This window comes from Myotis davidii, unplaced genomic scaffold (genome assembly GCF_000327345.1).
Source record: "Myotis davidii unplaced genomic scaffold, ASM32734v1 scaffold49, whole genome shotgun sequence".
NCBI classification, from domain to species: Eukaryota; Metazoa; Chordata; class Mammalia; order Chiroptera; family Vespertilionidae; genus Myotis; species Myotis davidii.
Genome location: NW_006300375.1, coordinates 6027636 through 6048455, shown reverse-complemented (window position 1 = coordinate 6048455; position 20820 = coordinate 6027636). Strand labels below are relative to the sequence as shown.

At 36.9% G+C, this 20820-nt stretch overlaps 1 protein-coding gene across 1 annotated transcript in view; it reads left to right on the top strand.

Moving 5' to 3' along the window:
• CNTNAP2 (contactin associated protein-like 2) overlaps positions 1-20820 on the top strand; it is a 1235176-nt gene that overhangs the window by 531074 nt on the left and 683282 nt on the right. The window contains exon 10 of the mRNA XM_015572712.1: positions 17937-18043. Within this exon, the coding sequence (XP_015428198.1) occupies positions 17937-18043 (107 nt within the window). The remainder of the gene's footprint in view (positions 1-17936; positions 18044-20820) is intronic.

The window sequence follows — 20820 nt, the reverse complement described above, 5'->3', positions numbered from 1 at the left end:
CCCCTATACTGTTTCTGTTTATAGTTGGTGATTTCTCCATTTGAAATGATTATAAGCAAGATCGGCTTTGCAGTTGTGACAAAAATAATCAACACTAAAAAAAATTAAATTAAATGCTCAGTGGCAAACTCAAGTTTAGACTTGAGTAATTAGGTTTGGGAATACATTCTTGCTACTGAGGGATAAGCTCCTAGAAACCACCGTTATTAATGATCTGAAACACTAAGAAAGACTCAACTGTTTTGACATAAATGATAACGCCATAATAATTTAGGAAGAATAAAAGTAAGCTCAAGGAACTTCAACTAGAAGCAATTTTAGCCTATCAAATTTTCTATAGGGCAATCTTACTTGTAAGTAAGATAATAAATCTGCAGAAATGAGCTGTTTGCAGTTAAAATTAAGCATGTCAAATCATTTTATGACCATTTATAAAGTCAAGTGCCTGTTAATAAAATAGTTAGATTTTTATTGTTATTACTTTCTTTAAAACCATTTCCATTTTAGATGAATTATTTTCTTGAAGGGGTCCAGCTTGGGGGGATTCTGACATTTAATTTTTCTGGGTTTGAAAAAACTGTAAATATCTTCATAATTTTCACCTTCTTCATCTTCTACTATTTTTTTATTTGTTGGGGTGACATTGGTTAATAAAATTTTATGTTTCAGATGTATAATTCTATCATATATCATCTATATATTGTATTGTGTTCACCACCCCAAGTCAAGTTTCCTTCCATCACCATCTAGTCCCCTTTACCTTCAACTACCTCCCCTACTTCCCCCCTCACAAATATCCTTCCTCTTGTAATCACCTTACTGTTGCCTGTGTCCTTGAGTCCTCTTCCTCTCCCCCCTAATCCCTTTATCCAGCCTGCAACCCCCACTCCTCTCTGACAGCTATCGCTCTGTTCTCTATGAGTCTGTTTCTATTTTGCTTGTTAGTTTATTTTGTTCATTGGATTCCACATATGAGTGAAATCATGTAATACTTGTCTTTCTCTTACTGGCTTATTTCACTTAACATAAATAACACTCTCCAGGCCCATCCATGCTGTTGCAAATGATAAGATTTCCTTCCTTTGTACGGTTACCTCTTACTCTTAAATGTTTAGTGAGGGTTCCTATTGGCTTCGGATTTATGAATTGAACAATCATCATTATTGTCTAGCCAATTATAATGTTAATCAATTTAATGATACTACCAATGATATTTTTTTGGTTAAAATGTAAATTCTCAAACAGAGCTTTGGGTGTTTTTTTTAAATATATATATCTGTTTCTAGTGAACTGAAGAATAGTAGAAAAACTTGGTTGATAGTAATAGCCGTATAATGTTGTTATTAATCACTTCATGATATCTATCATAGGAAAGAAACTATAAGATAGCCCTGCCATAAACTTCTTGGTACAGTCTTTATTTCTTAACAGTAAAATTAGAGATTGAATACCCAGTTATGTAATAGCAGCATTTAGGTGAGCATAGAGTTGACTTCTAAAAGCTCAAACCACATAATACCTGTCTGACATTTAATGCCATTATTAGTCACATATAGAAATTATTAGAATAACTCTTGCCTCTCCCAGTTTTGCTGTTAAAGATTCAGCAATGATAGATTCCTAAAATGCACAGTTCACCTGTTAAAAGCCTTCCTGCCTACCCTTGCCCATGCTGTTCTCATGTCCAGGAATACCTTCTTAATTTCTGAGCTCTTACCCATCTACAACCAACTCAACCATCACGTGCAAAGAGCTTCCATGAAATTAGCCACCCCATCCCACCATAGCATCCTATACATAACCAACCTGCACCCTCCCCGAGTATTCTGTCTATGCTTCCACAATAACATGTACAACAGTGTGTAGATTTCATCATATTCCGTAAGATGACCAGTGCTTCATATCCTTCATGGAACATAATAGGTGCTCAATAATTATTATTTCCATTTATGAAGACGAGATAAAGTAATACCCATTTCTCATTAGTTATTTATTCAGTGAACCTTAAAACATCTTCTCTGCAAAGCGTGTAATTGTCTAGCCCATGATAATGTTAATCAATTTAATGACATTGCCAATGTTATTTTTTTGGTTAAAATGTAAATTCTCAAATAGAGCCTTAAAGATAACAGTATATGCAATTCCATACAGCAACGGGTATGACAATCTTTAGCAGTTTACTTTGGCACAAAATCCAATTAATGAGATAGTGAATGTTCTAAACCATGCTACCCATGATTTCTATAAATGAGTTAAAGTTCTTAAATTAGAATAAATTTGAAATGACTTATTTCTGTGTTCTTGCTTAGCTGAGTGTTAACAGAAATGGTGATAACAGCAAATAATCAACTGGAGGCTGTCTTTTGGGAAGTATATCAAGAGGAGTAACAATAGGGAACATACTTATTTTGAAAGTATTAAGGACACATTATTAAAGTGGGCATGTTCACTAAAACAAGATATTAGACTATGTGCAAACCCTCTTCCACTTTTTATTCACATTTATGACATTAGCTTTGTGCACTGGAATCCTCTGGAATCCTCTTCCTTTTTTAACAGACAAAGAAACAAGTGTGAACACCAGAAAACAAGGATTAAGGACATTAATCTGAGGCTGTTATCTCTGGCAATAACAAGCTGTGAGATCTATAGAAAAGTTTAGTTTCTGTGGCCATAACTATGTGCATCTCTGAAGAATGTGGTAAGGACGGACTTTTTTCAAAACTGTTTGCAACCTGTAAGTTCTGTGGCTCTTTCTGTGCTGGAACATCTATAATAGATGAGGAGAAGCTGCTTGTGCTGTTGTCTTTGATTCAGTAATTCGTCAACAGGCATTTATTGGGGGCCTTCTATGTCGGTGGTGCTGACCCAGGTCTTACAGAGCAACTGACCCAAAGAAATTTGGAATGTAGCTGAGTTACAGTAAATAATAATGAGAAAAACAAAAGTATATGTCATGAGGCTTGATTTCCTATACTCTAGCCTCCTAAAGGACAGCGGGAGGCTCTCCCTCAAACATTTTCCAATCCTCTATCTCCATTAGCATAGATCTCTTTTCTTTAGTCCTTTGAGAATCAAAATCTACACCTCTTCTCCAAACAATACCTGTCACAGATAGCTGATAGATTTCTAGCCAGCTTAATTTACAGCGAACACTGCCTTCCAAAGAGACTAAGCTTTCCAGAGAAAATAATAAGTTTAACAGTGAGGATAATAACAAAACCATAGAAATTGATTAAATTGTTTCCATACTATTTGCTTTGAATCAACTATAAAAATGTCAGAAATATTCATTTTAATTTCTTCACTGGACAAATATTAAAAATCTGCATAAGCATAATATACCTTTTTGGACGCAGTGCAAAAAAAAGAAATGTCAGAGAGCCAGATCTTGGAGGGATATGCCCAGATAAAAGGCATTCAAATATATTAAAGACAGTAATCTTATGTGCTTCCCAAAAGATCTCTAGTTTGCAACAATTTTTCTCCATTGTAATTTAGAACTATATGCAGTATTTTGAAAGTGCTAGACAGACACCTGTGCCCAAGTCCTGACTATACTACATACAATATACCCTGTGACCTTGTGCCCACTTAATTTCATTGAATTTCCAGTTCTGTTTCTTTATCTGTAAAATAAAGAGATCAAAAAAGGAGTTCTATCATTCTTTCTAGTGGTAAACTCTTACTCTTCTATTTTGGTGGTTTGAATTTTCTGTTAACCCAGAAGTACAGATGTGAATCTTATCTAATAAAAGAGAAACGTGCAAAATGACTGTACCTCCGCTACACCCACAAGCCACACCCACAAGCCAATTAGGAGCAAGTATGCAAATAAACCCAACCAAGATGGCAGCGGCCACGGAGCTGGAGCAAACAAGAGGCTTTGGTGGCCCCTGGCGATGGAGGAAGCGAAGCTTCCCACCTGCCCTGGCTGGCTGTGGGCTTCGCTCAAGGTTACAAAGTTTCAATTATAGAAGATAAATAAATCCCAGGTACCTGCTTCCAGCCAGCATGGCCTCCGCTCAAGGAGGGTTGGGAGCCTGGGTTGCCCGGGGCGGGGCAGTGGCCAGCCGTCCAACAGCTATCAGCCCCTCACCCAGGCTGGCCAGGCAACCCAGCGGGGACCCCCACCCCATCTTAAATTTAGATACACAAATCCCCTTCTTCTCTCCCTTCTCCTCTCCCTTCTTTCTCCTTTCCCTTCTTTCTCCTCTCTCTCCTATGCTGCCCTAAGACCAGAATAGAACCTGGGACCCTTCAGTCCACAGGCCAATGCTCTTTCCACTGAGCCAAACCTGTCAGGACTCTTTAGAGCCAAAACAGTCAGGGCTTTTTAGAAGGAAGATAAAACAACCTCAAAAAGAATGGTGTATATAACGGATTAATTTCCAGAGCATTCACAGATGCCATTTATGTTGCAAGTCTTCCTTCCTGAATTGTTTCAGTGGCACCGCCCAGCCCCAGCCCCAGCCCCAGCCCCAGCCCCAGCCCCAACCCCAGCCAGGGACGCCTGTAATACGGTATGTGCAGCGAGTTCTCCTCTCAAAGCGCGTCATTCTCAATTCTGAAAGGATCCAAGGCCTTGGCTAAGGGTTAGGGTTGGCAGGGAAATGGCCGTTTACCAGGTTCCTGACATGCACCCAGCTGTGCGGGGCACGCTGCCCACACTGCACATCGAGGCGGGGAGGTACCTCAAGTCCCATTGCATTTACACTCAAGGAAACGACTTCCGAGGAAGCAATTACGGAGGCAAAGGGGGGCGCTTGGCTATGGTGTAGCAGGTTCTCAAGTTCGTCTGTTCCCTCTAAACGTTGCTGCCTACTCACAACTCCAGCTGTCACTGGGGGAAACTGGGCTCTGAGAAGTAATTTGTCCAGAGAGTTTATGGCAGAAGCAGCCCTGGAGCCTCAGTCCTAACTTGCTGCCCCTGCTCCCATCACACAGTGGATTCCTCCTTATGACACCATCTGTGGGCCCCAGGACCATGGCTAGGAGAGTTTTTCTAATTACCTTTTCCTGTCTGTGTGAGGTACCCTCCCCTGGGGCCCAGTGCTATCCTGTGCTTATGTCTGCCATGGCTCTAGTTTAGAATAATAAAAAACAATACGTCTAAAAACCATCAAAAACACACTCACATATATGTGTTATGATAATTCCATGTAACCTTAATAGACTATTAACTTAAGATAGGAACAAAAAAATAAAAAGTCTTCCACAGTATTAGCGGAAGTGGGTATATAATTATGTATCTTAGGCTACATAAACAATCTGCATGGCAAAGAAGCTCAGTTATAATAATTATCTCCTAATAGGTATTTTACTTGAGGTTTTGTGTTGTCTACAGCTCTTTGAAATGATAGCGATGACAGCAATCCCTCTTAAAGATTATATATACACATGGATAGTTTATTCTTGTAGGGATATTGAGCTCATTTTTAGATGGCTGACCTTTTAAAATATTGAAAACATGTCTACATGGCACACATATTGCTCAACGCAAGCATAAAGCACTGGATTTATTGCCAATGTTTGAGCAGACTCTAATCCTTTAGCTGTTCCATTTTACAATTTATCAGATCCTCTGGTTTGACTGGGTCAGGTCTAATTTTCAAAGTCTTGGACCAATGTGTCCTGTCTTAGGAAAGTTCAGGCACTCTGCATTTCAACATCTGGGGAAGGTGTATGGTCTCATTAACAAATTATGTAACAACAAAAAAACATTTTAAAAAATTAATTATGTGTATGTGTAGCTTATGTTAAAATGTTGTCGTATTGATATCTAGAAAACAAAGATCATTAATTGCATATTTCTGCCTTATAGAGTATCTTTTCTTTCTAAATGAAAATATTCTGTGTAGGCCATTAAAAGCCATTTGTGCTTCTACTTTTTGGAATACTGTTTTCAACATGGTGATACTTCTTAAACCTGGCCACATTGAAAATAGGACATTTTAAATGTTTTTCACTGTGAATATTTGAGAGATCAGAATGCAGTGAAGCCTGTCTAAGGAGATGTTTCCAGTTTGATTTCAGGATCAGAAAACCTGGTGAGCCAATTAAATCATATGGCACTTCATAGTGTAATATGATTAGTGCAATTTTTGTGCAATTTTTTCTAATTTGCTAAATCTATAACAACTGCTTGTATGCCTTTGGAAGCATAAACTGTAAAATACTTTAACTTGTTTTCATGGTAATTTCATTAATAGTATTACTTTCTTTAAAGTATTTCATCTTTCTAATCTAATAAAAACACAATTTGTAGTATCCCTTAGGAGTTACTCATACTATTACTTTCTTTAATAAAAGAAACCTGTAAATTTATGGGGTTTCACTCTTTAATTATTATTTTAATTATTCTTTTGGTATGTTTTTATATGTTGATTAATTTGTCAAAATACTGTTTTTGCTTGACTGGTGGGTTTCTTCAGGTCTGTACTTGTCATTCTAATAATTATCTCAGTATATAAAGGCTTCACCAATTTTTCAGGTTACAGGGCTTCTGTTGGATGTGTGTTTTCTTCATCTATAAAGGAAATAGCATTGTGGTAGGTGTGGAAATTGTATGAAGCCTTGAGTCAGACACTTTGACTTACTGTGTAATGGGGTTATCTTTCTATCTTAGATTTGAGAAAAATGGAACAGGTAATCTAAAGCTTCACTTAAAACACAGCAGTTTGAGACATTTTCTGTTTATATGCAGTCACATATTCGTAAAATGGCTCTGAAAGCCATTCCAACAATTCCAAATGATTGCTATTCACTTACTCAAAATTCATTCAGTGGTTACCTGCTCAATGACAGGCAGAATTCCAGGCAATGGATAGAGAGTGGTGCACAGACATAGAGCCTACCATCATGGAAAGTATATTTCATGGAGAAGTCAGTGGCTCTATATATGGACACACATTGTATTGTGATAGAAGAAGGGGATCACAATTTTTGAGGAATAATGTGCAGCAGATTAATGACTTCATTAAGAAGCTTGGTCCTTTACTTTTAGCCCCTTAGGGATTGGGAGTGTCTCCCCTCTAAAAGCGAATGGCCACCTGAAGCAGAGAAGATACCTGAACAAATTCAGGGTGATGATGAAAAGGAAGGTGGGGGAAGGGCTGTGGCTGCATTCCTCACTCCTGAATGCAAGCCTTCTGCTCTGGCCAAACTCAACAATTCATAATTCCCTAACCACATTTTGCACTTGTGTATACTGGTGCTGGCTTGTACTGTCCCTCCGCATGGAAAGGTGTTCTCCCTTCAAGGCTAACCTAAATCTATACTTCCTTTCAAAGATTAACTTTTCCATCAAACCTCAGCATACTCATGCAATTGTAATACATTATGTCTGTACCAATATTTTTAGTATTAGGCATATAGAGAGACTGACTCCTAATTACATTTTGATGAATAAATACAATGTCTTAAGGATTTCACTTCCTTGATTTTTTGTTTCTTGGATTTGGTTTTAGAGTATCTTTATTGAAGCAGGTGACTAAATAGAAAGAACTTACTGTTACTTACATAGCTTAAAGACGGTTGGATCAGGAGGTAGAAGGAACTAAGGATCTCACAGGTTCTCCTCCTGTGAACCTGTGATCTTTTAAAATATGTTTTATTCATAAAACGATGGAGAATGTATTATAAAATTATAACTCAAAGTAAATTAAAAAAGTAAGATAGGCTGAACTCAAGCTTATTATAATAGAAATGATTTTAATATGTTTATATTGTTAGGCTAAAATTAATCATTGATACAGTTAGTGTAGAAATGTATAGTTACATAGATGTGGAAAAAGATGCTGGATTATTTTTAATAGGACATTTGGGCATATTGTGAACAGTAAAGTCAATATGCATTTAAATATTTCCATAAATAAATGCTTGTTGAAGGAACGCCATAAATATAACATTCGTTTTTTTGGGTTATACAACTATAAAAGTAAGTTATGTAGTAATGAAATGCTAAATTAGTTGCTGGAATTATGATTACTTCTCTATATAATTTCAGCTTGACCAGATGAAATAGCAGGTGATGAAATATACTACATAGGGAGTATGCCTTCAACTAAAATGGAAAGCTAATTAGTGTGCAAATAAAAGTACTGAAATATCAATATTGCAGGTAATGCAGAAGAAAACCCCACCATAGTTGTAGAAAAGCTCTGAGGGCCAAGAATAGCAAAAATAGCATTTAAGAAAGCAAACTTCCTAAATGAATTTCTTAATTTGCAAAAACAAAATTGGAAGGCAAGACAAAGGAGGAAATCATAAATTCAGGAGGTGATTTATGTGAGGATGGTAACTTTTTTTTTAATATATTTTATTGATTTTTTACAGAGAGGAAAGGAGAGGGATAAGAGAGTTAGAAACATCGATGAGAGAGAAACATCGATCAGCTGCCTCCTGCACACTCCCCACTGGGTATGTGCCCGCAACCAACGTACATGCCCTTGACCAGAATTGAACCTGGGACCCTTGAGTCCGCAGGTCAACGCTCTATCCACTGAGCCAAACTTGTCAGGGCGTGAGGATGGTAACTTTTAAAAAATTTCCAATAGTTTACCAAATAACCTACAGGTAACCTAAAGTTTTCTTTTCTAAAGTTTAGAAGAAGGCATGCTGAATGTGCAGGTAGTACTCTCTGAGACTTGTGGTACTCCCTCTCATTGCAAATTAAGTATCCTGGCGCGAGTTTCTGGACAAGAACTGAGCAGGTGCGAACTTTCAGTTGACTCTGTCATTGAGAATAAGGAACTTGATTTTACGGTGAAATGAAACTACCTTTATATTCAGTGATCACTGTCTCTGAATTATGTGAGGTCTACAGTCAGGTTCTGAAATGTTAAACCTACTAAGTGAGATGAGGAGATTATCATCTTGTCCCTCTGAACGAATCATATAAAAAAGTGTAGGAGGACCCCTGAAAAAAGTACAGTCTCAGGAGAAACAGCAAAGTGAATCAAGTTTGTCCTTTTGACAGGCTGCCTGCCTCTGTGCTGTTTCTCCCCGTGGGGTCCCCGTTCACTGAGACCCTGCCGCAGAGAATGGGACTCACAACGTGGCCCTCTGACCAGCTGAGTGAGCATTGCTGGGGAGCTTATGAGAAACACAGGATCTCAGACTCCATCCCAGACCTAAAAAATCAGAATCTTCATTGCAACAAGGTTTGCAAGTGGTTCCTCTGAATGTAAAACTTTGCACATTTGCGTGCCAGTAGTTCAGGATGTTCGTCACAGCAAGCAAGCTGTTCTGATCAATACTCCACTGTCAGTGGTTATTGGGTATTGTGTAAGCATAGGTCTGAAGTCCTGGTGCACACATACTGTGGTTTTTATATTGAGTTCTACAGAACCAAATGTGGCTTTAAAGGCAACAATAAGGTTTATTTGAAATTTATTTAAAGTTTTATTTTAACTCCTAAACACTGTAGAGAAAAAAATTTAATAAAGCACCTTCAAAATGCTTTGAAGACTACTAATACATTCGGTGATGCTGCCCAGGATAACATATTTTAGGGTTGAAATAAAGTTCTTCTGTTCTCCCTGTTTAATTAAGTAGCATCCATAGGCTACAAATGGTACTGTGGTACCATTTGCAGTTTCTTACTGGTATGTCCAAATACCAAAGTCCTCGATGCTTTGCCGTTAAAATCAAGTATAGAAATAAAAAAGAAATAAAAAAGATACACTGGATAAAATAAAACTGCAACTGTCATGCAGAACCCTGGGCGGAATCATCGCATCCATCCCAACAGCTACACTGTCCATTTGGTGCTATATTAAGCAATTGTTATACATTTGAACTTTCAAAACACAGCTTGTATTGGTTTTATGTACTGGGGTACCAATTTCATTTTTAAAAATGCATTCTGATTTTAAGCATTTTGGGAAAGCATCGGCACAAGTGCACAGATGATTCTGGCTGACAGAGCCGCTGATACCAGGGCGAGCTGGGGGCAGAGTTAATTTGATGCATCACTTGCTCTGGAGCCCTTTGATCACAGCCAATTGACACCTGCCAGCTTCCCTGTATGTTCCTGATCCTGGTCAAGCAGTTCTCTGGTAGCAGCAATAGAGGCATTCTGATTCATTGTTTATGAGAAGCAAACTTTCAAGCTAGGACATGCTCTGACACAAATTATATATGTCCTGGGAACTACTCCAATAATTAGTTTACTAAAGCACGAGTCTGGATCTAAGACTGACATCATACATAAACATAGTCCATATTTCTTAGTGTAGAGAGATGTTTCTTCCGAAATTACTTTAGTTCCTTGGCTTGATTTTCTATTATTGAATTGATCCATTTCTTCTGTTGTCCCATTAATAAGCATTTACTGAGAGTAGGCTAGGCACCTTGTCATGCTAAGAATCATAAGATAAAAATTCCTAACTGCAAAGCATCACAATTTAGAAGTCATATGCTCAAGCAAATAATTACAAAACAGCGTGATAAGGGTATGTTGGACATATGCAAATGGTTCCATGGGAGTACAGTAGAAGAAATAAATAATTAGAAAGGGGAAAGCTAGGTTAATTTGTAATTTGTTTTGGTTGGTAATGGGTCTTAATCTTTTTTTAATATACTGATAAAATATTAGGGTTTGGAGTTACATTTGATTATTCAACCTGATTTGGACATAAAACATTTCATGCCATTAAGAATTGAAATGCCAATAATCAGCATATGGATCATGTTGATTTTAGAAATATGAAAAGCAAACAAACAAAAATATTGCCCTAGCCAGTTTGCTCAATGGATAGTGCGCTGGCCTGAGGACCAAAGGATCCTGGGTTGGATTCTGGTCAAGGTCACATACCTCAGTTCCAGGCTCCTCCCTGGCTTGGACCCTGGTCGCAGCTCATGCAGGAGGCAACCAATCCATGTGTCTTTCTCACATGGATGTTTCTCTCTCTGTGTTTCTCCCTCTCTCTTCCACTCTCTCTAAAAATCACTGGAAAAATATCTTCCAGTGAGGATTAACAAATAAAGAAGACTGAAAAAAAATATTAAAGTTGCATTTAAATAAAAGATCACTTTTGAATAAATTATTAATACTGGATTTTAGCAGTATTTATTTAGTTAATCTCACTTGATAGATATATGCTTCTCGTGTGTATGTTTGTATTCAGTAATCTTTTTTTTTTTTTGAGACATGGATTTTCTGCTTTGTGCCCTTTTTAGAGCACATTTACATTCCAACCTGTTTTTTTTGTGTGTGTTTTTTTAATAACTCAGTACATTTCTGTACTACTTCCACCAAATTAATTGATACAATGAGCTGATGTAAATTACTTTCACTATTAGGCTGAGCTAATTTTAACCCACAATTACTTAGGAAGTAAATATACTACACAAAGGCACATACATACAGTATTCCAAAATTAAATATCAAGGATGTTTTTTAGTTTTATGTAATTTTGAAGTGTCTGTTCCATTGATTGCTCCCATGATCTGGACAATCAGGACTCCTGGATATAAGTACCTCTGCTGAGGCCCACACCTCTGTGTCTGCAGAGGGTAGTGGCTGTGGGAATGCATCCAAAACAACAACCCGTGACCACCTGCCGCTAGTGTTTTTACCTCCTTGTCATTGCTTTTCGCTTCTGCAGCTGGGACAATTTTCAACATTTTCCTTATAAAAGTGCAACTCCTCTTTTAATGCCTGGATGAAATGTTCTACACTTCATTAAGCCCGTTATTTAGATTTTACTCATAACTACTCTGGTATCCATATTTCTGTCGCATTTCATATTTCTTCGATGAGTCATGAAATTCTGCCTCATATTGTATTTTGCATGAATCTTATCCTTTACCTCCACCTAGGTTATAAGGTCTTTGGAGAAGGGCCATTTTTATAGCCTTGATAACACCATGCCCAACACCAACACCAAATGCCTATCAAATGTAGGGTGTCAAGGAGTGGTATCAGCATAAGGTTACTATAAATTGTTCCCTTTGTCTGTCTCCTTTAAGTTAGGATATGCATAGCACAACAAAGGACCCTCTGTACAGCCTGCCAGGATACCTGAGGGATCTGTACATCCGTATATCTGAAGGTGAATGGATTGGACCTCACAGAGGCGGCAGAACTAGGGAAGCAGAGATGGATGCCTGTGATGACCCTGGTCTCCCTGGCAGTGGTGCCCACAATCTAGGAAACCCCCGCACTGATGTTGGTACCAAAGACACCTCTGACAGAGGGGTTGGAGGGTGGGAGGTATGTGCTCCCAAATACTAGAGCCATGAGGCAGCTCATGTAAGAGAAACAAAACAAAAAAAACCAACAAAAAAATGTGCTTTAGCTCCACCTGCTGGGGGAAAAGGGCCTTTATTGCCAATATATCAAATTGTTAAAATCAAAGCAAAGCTTTACCTAATAAGAAAGGTTTCCTACTTCAAATGCACTGGGCAGAGGCACATCTAATTAAATAGCATGAAAAATCATGGTATCACAAAAGTAAAATGACAATTTTCCAGTAACCAAACTCAAAGTCATGGAAGATTGCAATCATGAATATACTACATAGGGCATATACCCTATGTAGTATATTTCATTACCTGCTATTTCTTCTGGCCAAGCTGAAATTATATAGAGAAGTAATTATAATTCCAGCAACTAATTTAGTATTTCATTAGGATGTAACTGATAAATAATTCAAAATAGCTGTTACAAAGAAATTCAACAAGCTACAAGTAACCTCAAATAGGCCATTCAATGAACTCAAGAATAAAGTTAACGAACAGAGGTATGCTTTACTAAAGAAATTGAAATTCTAAAAAAGAACCAAACAGAACTTCTGGAACAGAAGAACTCAATAAATGAGATGAAGAATTCATTAGAAAGCATTAGTAATAGCGCTGATTAGATGGAAGAGATAATAAGTGACCTGGAAGATAGGAACCTAGAAATGATTTCAGAAGAAATAAAACTAAAGTTTTAAAAATGTAAAGAAAACAAGACACTGGAGATAGGGGAGGCTGGGGGAGGTCAAAGGGAGGGGAAAAAAGACATATATAATACTCTTTGTAATACTTTAAGCAATAAACAAAATTTAAAAAGAAAAGAAAGAAAACCTATGAGACCTATTAGACTCCATTAGGAGAGCCAACAGAAAAATGAATAATGGGTATACCAGAAGAAGAAGGGGGTACAGAGGGATTACTTAAGTAAATAACAGCTGAGAAATTCCTATAACCTGGGGGAAGAACTAGGCATACAAGTCCATGAAGCTGTTAAACCACTTTACTATCATAAGGCAAAAAAGACCCTCTCCAAGACATATTATAATAAAGCTATCAAAAGTTAATGATAAAGATATTAAAGACATCCAGCTAAGAAAAAGAAATTATCCTACAAAAGAATACCCATTAGATAATAATCAGATTTCTTAGCAGAAACTCTGCAGGCAAGGAGAGAGTGGAATGACATATTCAAAGTATTGAAAGGTAAATATTGCCAGCCAAAAATACTCTAGTCAGCAAAGTTATTCTTCAGATATGGAAAAATAGAAGCTTTTTCAGTCAAATAAAAGCTGGGTGAGTTCACCACCATTAGACCAAAAAGAGTATTTTATCTGTAAAACATTTTATACAAACCTCATCGTAACCACACAACAAAAATCTAGAGTAAAGACATGAAACATAAAAAAGGGTGAAATTGAGCACATTATTATAGAAAGCTGCCAACTTTAAAGGGTAGGCAAAAACACAAGGAAAAATAAACAATAGAGATATACAACAACCAGAAAACAAAAGATAAAGTGGTAGTAGTAAGTCCCCATATATCAGTAATTACCATAAATGTAAATAGATTCAACTCACCGACCAAGGGCATAGAGTAGCTACATGAATTAAAAAACAAGACCTAACTATATGCTGCCTTCAAAAAACTCATTTCAGCTCCAAAGACAAGCATGGGCTCAGAGTGAAGGGGTTGAAGAGGATACTTCAAGCAAATAGTAACCAAAAGTAATCAGATTTATCAGACAAATAGACTTTAAATAAAAAAAAAATAATGGTAACAAGAGACAAAGAAGGCTGTTATATAATGATAAAGAGGTTAATATTTCAAAAAGGTATAAAAATCATAAATACATAGGCTCCTGACCTATGAGCACTAAAATATATTAATCATAGCATATGTTAATGGAGAAATAGAAAACAATATAAAAATAGTGGGGGATTTCAATACCCCTCTATCAGCAATGGATAGACTGTTCAGACAGAAAATACTTTGAAACACACTATAAAACAATGGAACTAGCCTGGCCAGTGTGGATCAGGGGTTGAGTGTCAACCTATGACCAGAAAGTCATGGTTCAATTCCCAGTCAGGACACATGCCTGAGTTGTGGACTCAATCCTTGGGGGGGGCGGGGGGGGGGGGGTAGTAGGCAGCCAATCAATGATCTTCTCTCATCATTGATGTTTTTACCCTCTCCCTGTCCTTTCCTCTTTAAAATAATATATATATTAAAAAAACACAAAGGAGCTAAACACACATACATAAAAAATTCCATCTAACAGCAGCAGCAGAATACACATTTTCTCAAGTGCACATGGAGCATTATTCAGGAAAGATTATATAATAAGCCACAAAACTAATCTTAAAATGTAATCTTTTCTCAGACCACATTGGCATGAAATTAGAAATCAACAATAAGAGAAAAATGAATAGATCTTCAAATCTGTGGAAACTAAACAACATACTTTTAAATAACCAATGGTTAAAAGAAGAGATCAAAAGGGAAACAAAAAGACATTACCCTAAAACAAGTGAATATGAAAATGCATTTCAAATGTTGTGGGGGTGCAGCAAAAGCAGTTCTGAGAGGTATGTTTATAGCAACAAAAACTCTATGTTAAGAAATTAGAAAGATCTCAAGTATACAACCTACCTTTGCATTCAAGAAACTAGAAAAAGATGATACAATTGAGCCCAAACTTAGCAGAAGGAAGGAAATAATTAAAAGCAGAGCAGAAATAAATGAAATAGAGATCAAAGAAACCAAACAGGTTCAGCAAATCTGAAAGCTGATTCTTTGAAAAGATAAACAAAATTGGCAAACCTTTAGACTAAGAAAAAAGAAAGAAGACTTAAGTAAGTACAATTATAAATGAAAGAGGAGACATTACAACTGATACTACAAAATTATAACCATAAAGACAAACAATCCAATTTAAAACTGGCAAAGAACTTGAATAGACAACATACAGATGGCCAATAGACATGAAAAAAAATGTTCAACATCACTAATCACCAGAGAAATGCAAATTAAAACACAATGAGATATCACAGCACACCTATTAGAATGGCTATCATTAAGAAAACAAGAAACAATGGGTGAAAAATCAAAAAAGAAACAACAGATACTGGTGGGAATGTAAATTAGCCCAACCACTATGGAAAACAACATGGAGGTTTCTCAAACACTAAAAATAGATCTTCCATACATTCCAGCTATTCTACTTCTGAGTATGCTGTATACCCAAAGGAAATGAAAACAGGATTTTGATAAGATATGTGTACTCCCATGTTTATCACCACATTATTCACGATAGTCGAGATATGAGAACAACCCAAATGCATGAATGGTTAATAAAGATGTGATATGTATATACACAATGGATTCACCTATGAGAAGAACACACATCCTGCCATTTGAGACAACATATTTGGACCTTGAGCACATTATGCTAATGTAAGATAAGTCAGATGGAGAAAGAGAAGTACTATATGAAATCACGAATATGTGAATTCTAAAAAAAATAAATCCTACCTATAAAAAAAAACACAAAGTAAAATGATGGTTACCAGGGGATGGAAGGTGGGGGTAAGATTGATGGTATTTTGGGGTACAAACTTGTAATAAGTAGTAAATAAGCCATAGAGACTTAATGCACATATAATGAACACAGTCATTATTACTTATTATAATGATGTAATGTGATAAATCTTGCTTCAAATGCAATCATATTACAATATATAAATATATGAAAGTAACATACTATAAACCTTAAATTTATAAGTTGTAATATCAAATTTATCAAATAAAAATAAATTTTATACATAAAAGAGTTCCAAGAGAGAATAAGTAAATAACTGTGGAGTGAATTTTCTATCTCTCATAATAATCCAATATTATGCCTTTGAAGATTTTATTTCCCCCATTAATTAATGTTCTTCCTCTCATTTTCTTCTCTTATAATCCTGCCCATTCATTGAGGCTCAATCTAAAAGCCTTTTGCTGTGCCTCAAACCTACATATGGTCCCTCATGTGAAACTTCATTGTCCATCCCTGCATTTGCTTATATATATATATACTTTCCTGGGTTGTAAGCTTTTGAAAGGCAGTGACCTGAAGTTTGTTCATCTTTCACTTCCCATGTTTGTTGCATGACTAAAGGTTTGCAAAGAATTGTAGAGGAAAAACATTTCTATGTTTTTACTATTTCTACGAGGTTCCATGCCTAACTGGGGCATGCTCTGCTACAGTTATTTTAGACATGGATATATATATATACTTTCCTGGGTTGTAAGCTTTTGAAAGGCAGTGACCTGAAGTTTGTTCATCTTTCACTTCCCATGTTTGTTGCATGACTAAAGGTTTGCAAAGAATTGTAGAGGAAAAACATTTCTATGTTTTTACTATTTCTACGAGGTTCCATGCCTAACTGGGGCATGCTCTGCTACAGTTATTTTAGACATGGCTGATGGTAGCTCAAAAAAAGAACAGGGCTGGAGAATGCTATATCTGAGCCCAGTCCATCTTATTTTGTAGCAGGAAATTTACAGGGCTTCATTATAATTAAGGAATTCTATGCAGGGTGGCTCTCCATCAGCCTATGACCTATGACCTACTATTATAGATTCTGCTGTTTTATTCTAGGTGCCTTTTCTGTGTAAATCCAGAAATGTCCTATAAATGCTAACACATAACAACTAATACCTTTGTTATCTGTGAGCATCTTAACCTGGATCATAAAGAATCAGTTTGTGAAGTTGGAGAGAGAAATTGATGAAAAAGATAGGGGAAAGGAAAGAGTCTGTGTTATTGAAGCATGAGTATTCCTAAACAAATTTCAATTTCATTCACTTTTGCTAAGATACAGGCAAGCTATGCAATCGTGCCCTGAAAGCTATGGTCCAGATATTCATAGCTCCCATTCATTTATTGGCCCTCTATTATCCTTCCTAGCAATTATCTAGTTTATGAACATTATTTCTAAACCTTAAAACTATTTATAATTACTCCATTTTTCAAATGAGAAAATTGTGATTCAGAAAGGTTAAATTACATAGTCATGATTGCCCATCTAGTAAATAGACAAAGATTTGAATACAAACTTACATTCCCCTCATCCCCCCTGATATGCTTGCTGCCTTTTTTAAGTAGGTGGCTTCTGCTAGCCAGCTGGACATAGGGAAAATGGTAAGGAAGACAGAAATCTTTTCTTGTCAGGCTGGTATATTCTCATTGCCCTTGCCATGCATTATTTCAGAACCTCAAATTGCTATGGAAAACTCAGTGTTACCCCTTTCTGACTTGGTATTGGCCTTTATAAAGAATAGGACAAGAACCAGGATGACTAATCCTTCATCTCTCACCAGGAGGAAATTTAACTAGTGTCTTTGTTTTTGTGCAAAAGAAAACGAAAATGAATTTGTGATATGCAAATGAATCTCTCAACTGTCTGTTAATTTCTACTGTTTACTCAAAAGTGGGAAACACCAGGCCTGTGATACATCATCTTTTGTGCGCTTGGCACCTTCCATCACAAATCATATTAATCTGCTCAAACTAACAAGGATTAATTGCCTTGGTAAGGCAAACCGGCATTGTAATGATATATTGCCCAGACAGCCTGGAACCTGGCCACTCATAAATCCCATGTTTGGTTGGTTTATTTCTGTTTGTCTCTTTCTCTGACAGATGTGTGCCCAATCACTGTGAGCATGGTGGGAAGTGCTCACAAACGTGGGACAACTTCAAATGCACTTGTGATGAGACTGGATACAGTGGGGCCACCTGCCACAACTGTGAGTGCCCATTCACCTCACTTTGAACTTGTACTACATGAGACTCCCAGGTCTTCAGCTGTGCCTTCAAACTCAGCAACCTGAATTAATCCACATACTAAATCACTCAATTCAGAAGAACCCAGATGTGTTGTTGTTTCTCCAGAACAGTATTCTAGGTGTCAAAATATATTCTTTCATGCCTAACGACTCAAAAAGAGAGGGATATTTCTAATGATCTGTAAACATGTAGTTAAAATTGGAATGCTGATCTTGGCTTTGACTCAATGTGCCCAAGCCATGTCTATCTGGGTAAATTGGAAAATTATGGTAGTGTGATGTCTCTGACTGGATCCTCATTTATCAATTCATCAGAGAGGCAGACAGAGTGTAATGTGAACATTTAGTTTCTTGGAAATGATTGTCTCATGTTCTGTCACAACTATTTGGCCACATTTATTTAGAGTAGAAAAAAGAAAAGTTAGAAAATGGAATGAGCCCATTGAAGTAATATCAAAAATAAAAACAAAAAGAGAATTTTTTAAATATAAAAAGTAACATGCAAGAGTAACTAGTGAAGCATTAAAGGGCCTTGTTTTATATAATAGCTTCACCCTGAAAAGGTAAGTAAACTTAATGTTTTATAATTCAAAGAACATTTTTAAAGGAATATTAACTCTATTATTGTAATACTAACTTTCCAAAAATGTATTGCTGTTTACAGAGCACTTTTTAAGAGAGACAGATTTGCCATTAAACATATAGTTGAAAGTCGTGTGTGTGTGTGTGTGTGTGTGTGTGTGTGTGTAGAAAGGAAGGGAGAAAGATTCAGTCTCCTTCAGTCATCACACAATATTCTGAAAGACTGAAAATCTCATGTCTAAACCCTCTTATACACTCTGCTTTCTCTTCACTTTTAAGAAGCAAAAACGAGCAAAATATGATCAGGATGGAGTTCTGGGGACAGTAAAAATGCAATATAGTTCTCTGAGCCTTTTCTATCATTATTTGTAGTCATATTCAGCCAGAGAGTGTTCAGAATATATTGGGAGACTTCAACTAGGAAAAAATATTCGTAATTTATTTTATTGCACTTATTAATTTGTTTAGAAAGATATTTAAAAACAGGATACAAAGCCGAAACCAGTTTGGCTCAGTGGATAGAGCGTCGGCCTGCGGGTTCGATTCTGGTCAAGGGCATGTACCTGGGTTGCGGGCACATCCCCAGTAGGAGATGTGCAGGAGGCAGCTGATCGATGTTTCTCTCTCATCGATGTTTCTGGCTCTCTATCTCTCTCCCTTCCTCTCTGTAAAAGTTCAATAAAATATATTTTAAAAAAAAACAGGATACAAAAAGAGCTAAGAAATTAACAATAATAGGAAGATATATAAGATAATAAAAAACAGACAGTAACTCATCATCTGAAAAATATTGATATATATAGGTATTGAGAAAGTATTAAGAACAAAACTGATATTGAAATTAGTTATAATAAAAGAGTTATAACTAAAATTTCCAATCACACCAAATGTTCACTTTCAGCATATAATACTCATTATATAAGTATTAGATAACTTCAAAAAACTAAATATTTTACTCCACCAGTTTAATTTATATAGTATTGTTCTATAAATACCACCTTTAACTATAAGGGACTTTGTTTCTGAATATGGAAACACTAAAGTAAAAGAGCAATAAATTGGTGGTTGTTTTAAGGGTTTCCTATCCTAGTGAACACTTTGATATTGAAAAGCCAATTATATTTTACAGCTGCTGAAATAGCAAAGAAAATTTTAAAATATATTTTTACATTTAAAAATATTAAAAAATATGCTCCTGGTTGAATAGTTGAGTTTTTAAAAATAGTAAAAACTATAAGTATTAGAAACATCCTACATGTGCTTAGATTTGGCTCTAGTGCAAGCTGTAAATGTAAAAGAAGAAAATGATCTCCATCCTGCTGCTCATTCCTACTCTTACTTGTTCCATTTTTATATCTAGAGCAGTAGAATCATGCATTTTTAACAATTTGACCCTGATCCCTCATTGTCTTCTTCAAATGAGGCCAAAATCTTGAAAATCCAGTGTTAGATAGAGCTTCAAAGACCATAATGCACAATTCAATAAAGAGTTGACTGGCCATTGTTTTGTTGTGAGAAAAAAATATAGACCTTGTAGCTTATTGAAGGGTAAGTGCATCCTATTAAGCTGAAAGACTAGTACTATCTCTTCCTTACTCCCATTGATTATTTAAAAGTTGGGAATGTCTGGCTGAGTAAATAACAATGTGCAGAAGTCAGGCCCGGGTCCCAGCTGCCACGGAGCCAAGCAGGCCCTGACTCCCGCGGCGGCCAGTGCTGGGCGAGTCAGTGCTCGGGTCCTGGCTGCCAGGCAGGCCCTGACTCCCACTTAGACTGGACGTCCTTCTGGATGACCTTCCAGAAGAAGCCGGGGCTTCGAGGGAAGCCCTGGTCCCATGTGGCAGAGGGAAGGGTGCTGGCAGCTGGGGGAAGGAAGCCTACTCTTGCACAAATTTCATGCATGGGGCCTCTAGTATATATGAAGAGGTAATATGCAAATTAAACTGGGATGCCATAAGGTCACGACCAGCTCAGGAGGAGGGGCCTGGCACCACCCAATCCTGAGAGATCAACACAGAGGGGTGCCTGCTCCGGGCCTCTGTGGTGTGGCTGGGAGCAGACCTCCCACAGACACACATACATACACACACACACACACACACACACACTGCTCTGAGCCTCCAATGTGGCTGGGGGCAGAACCCCAGTGGGGCAAC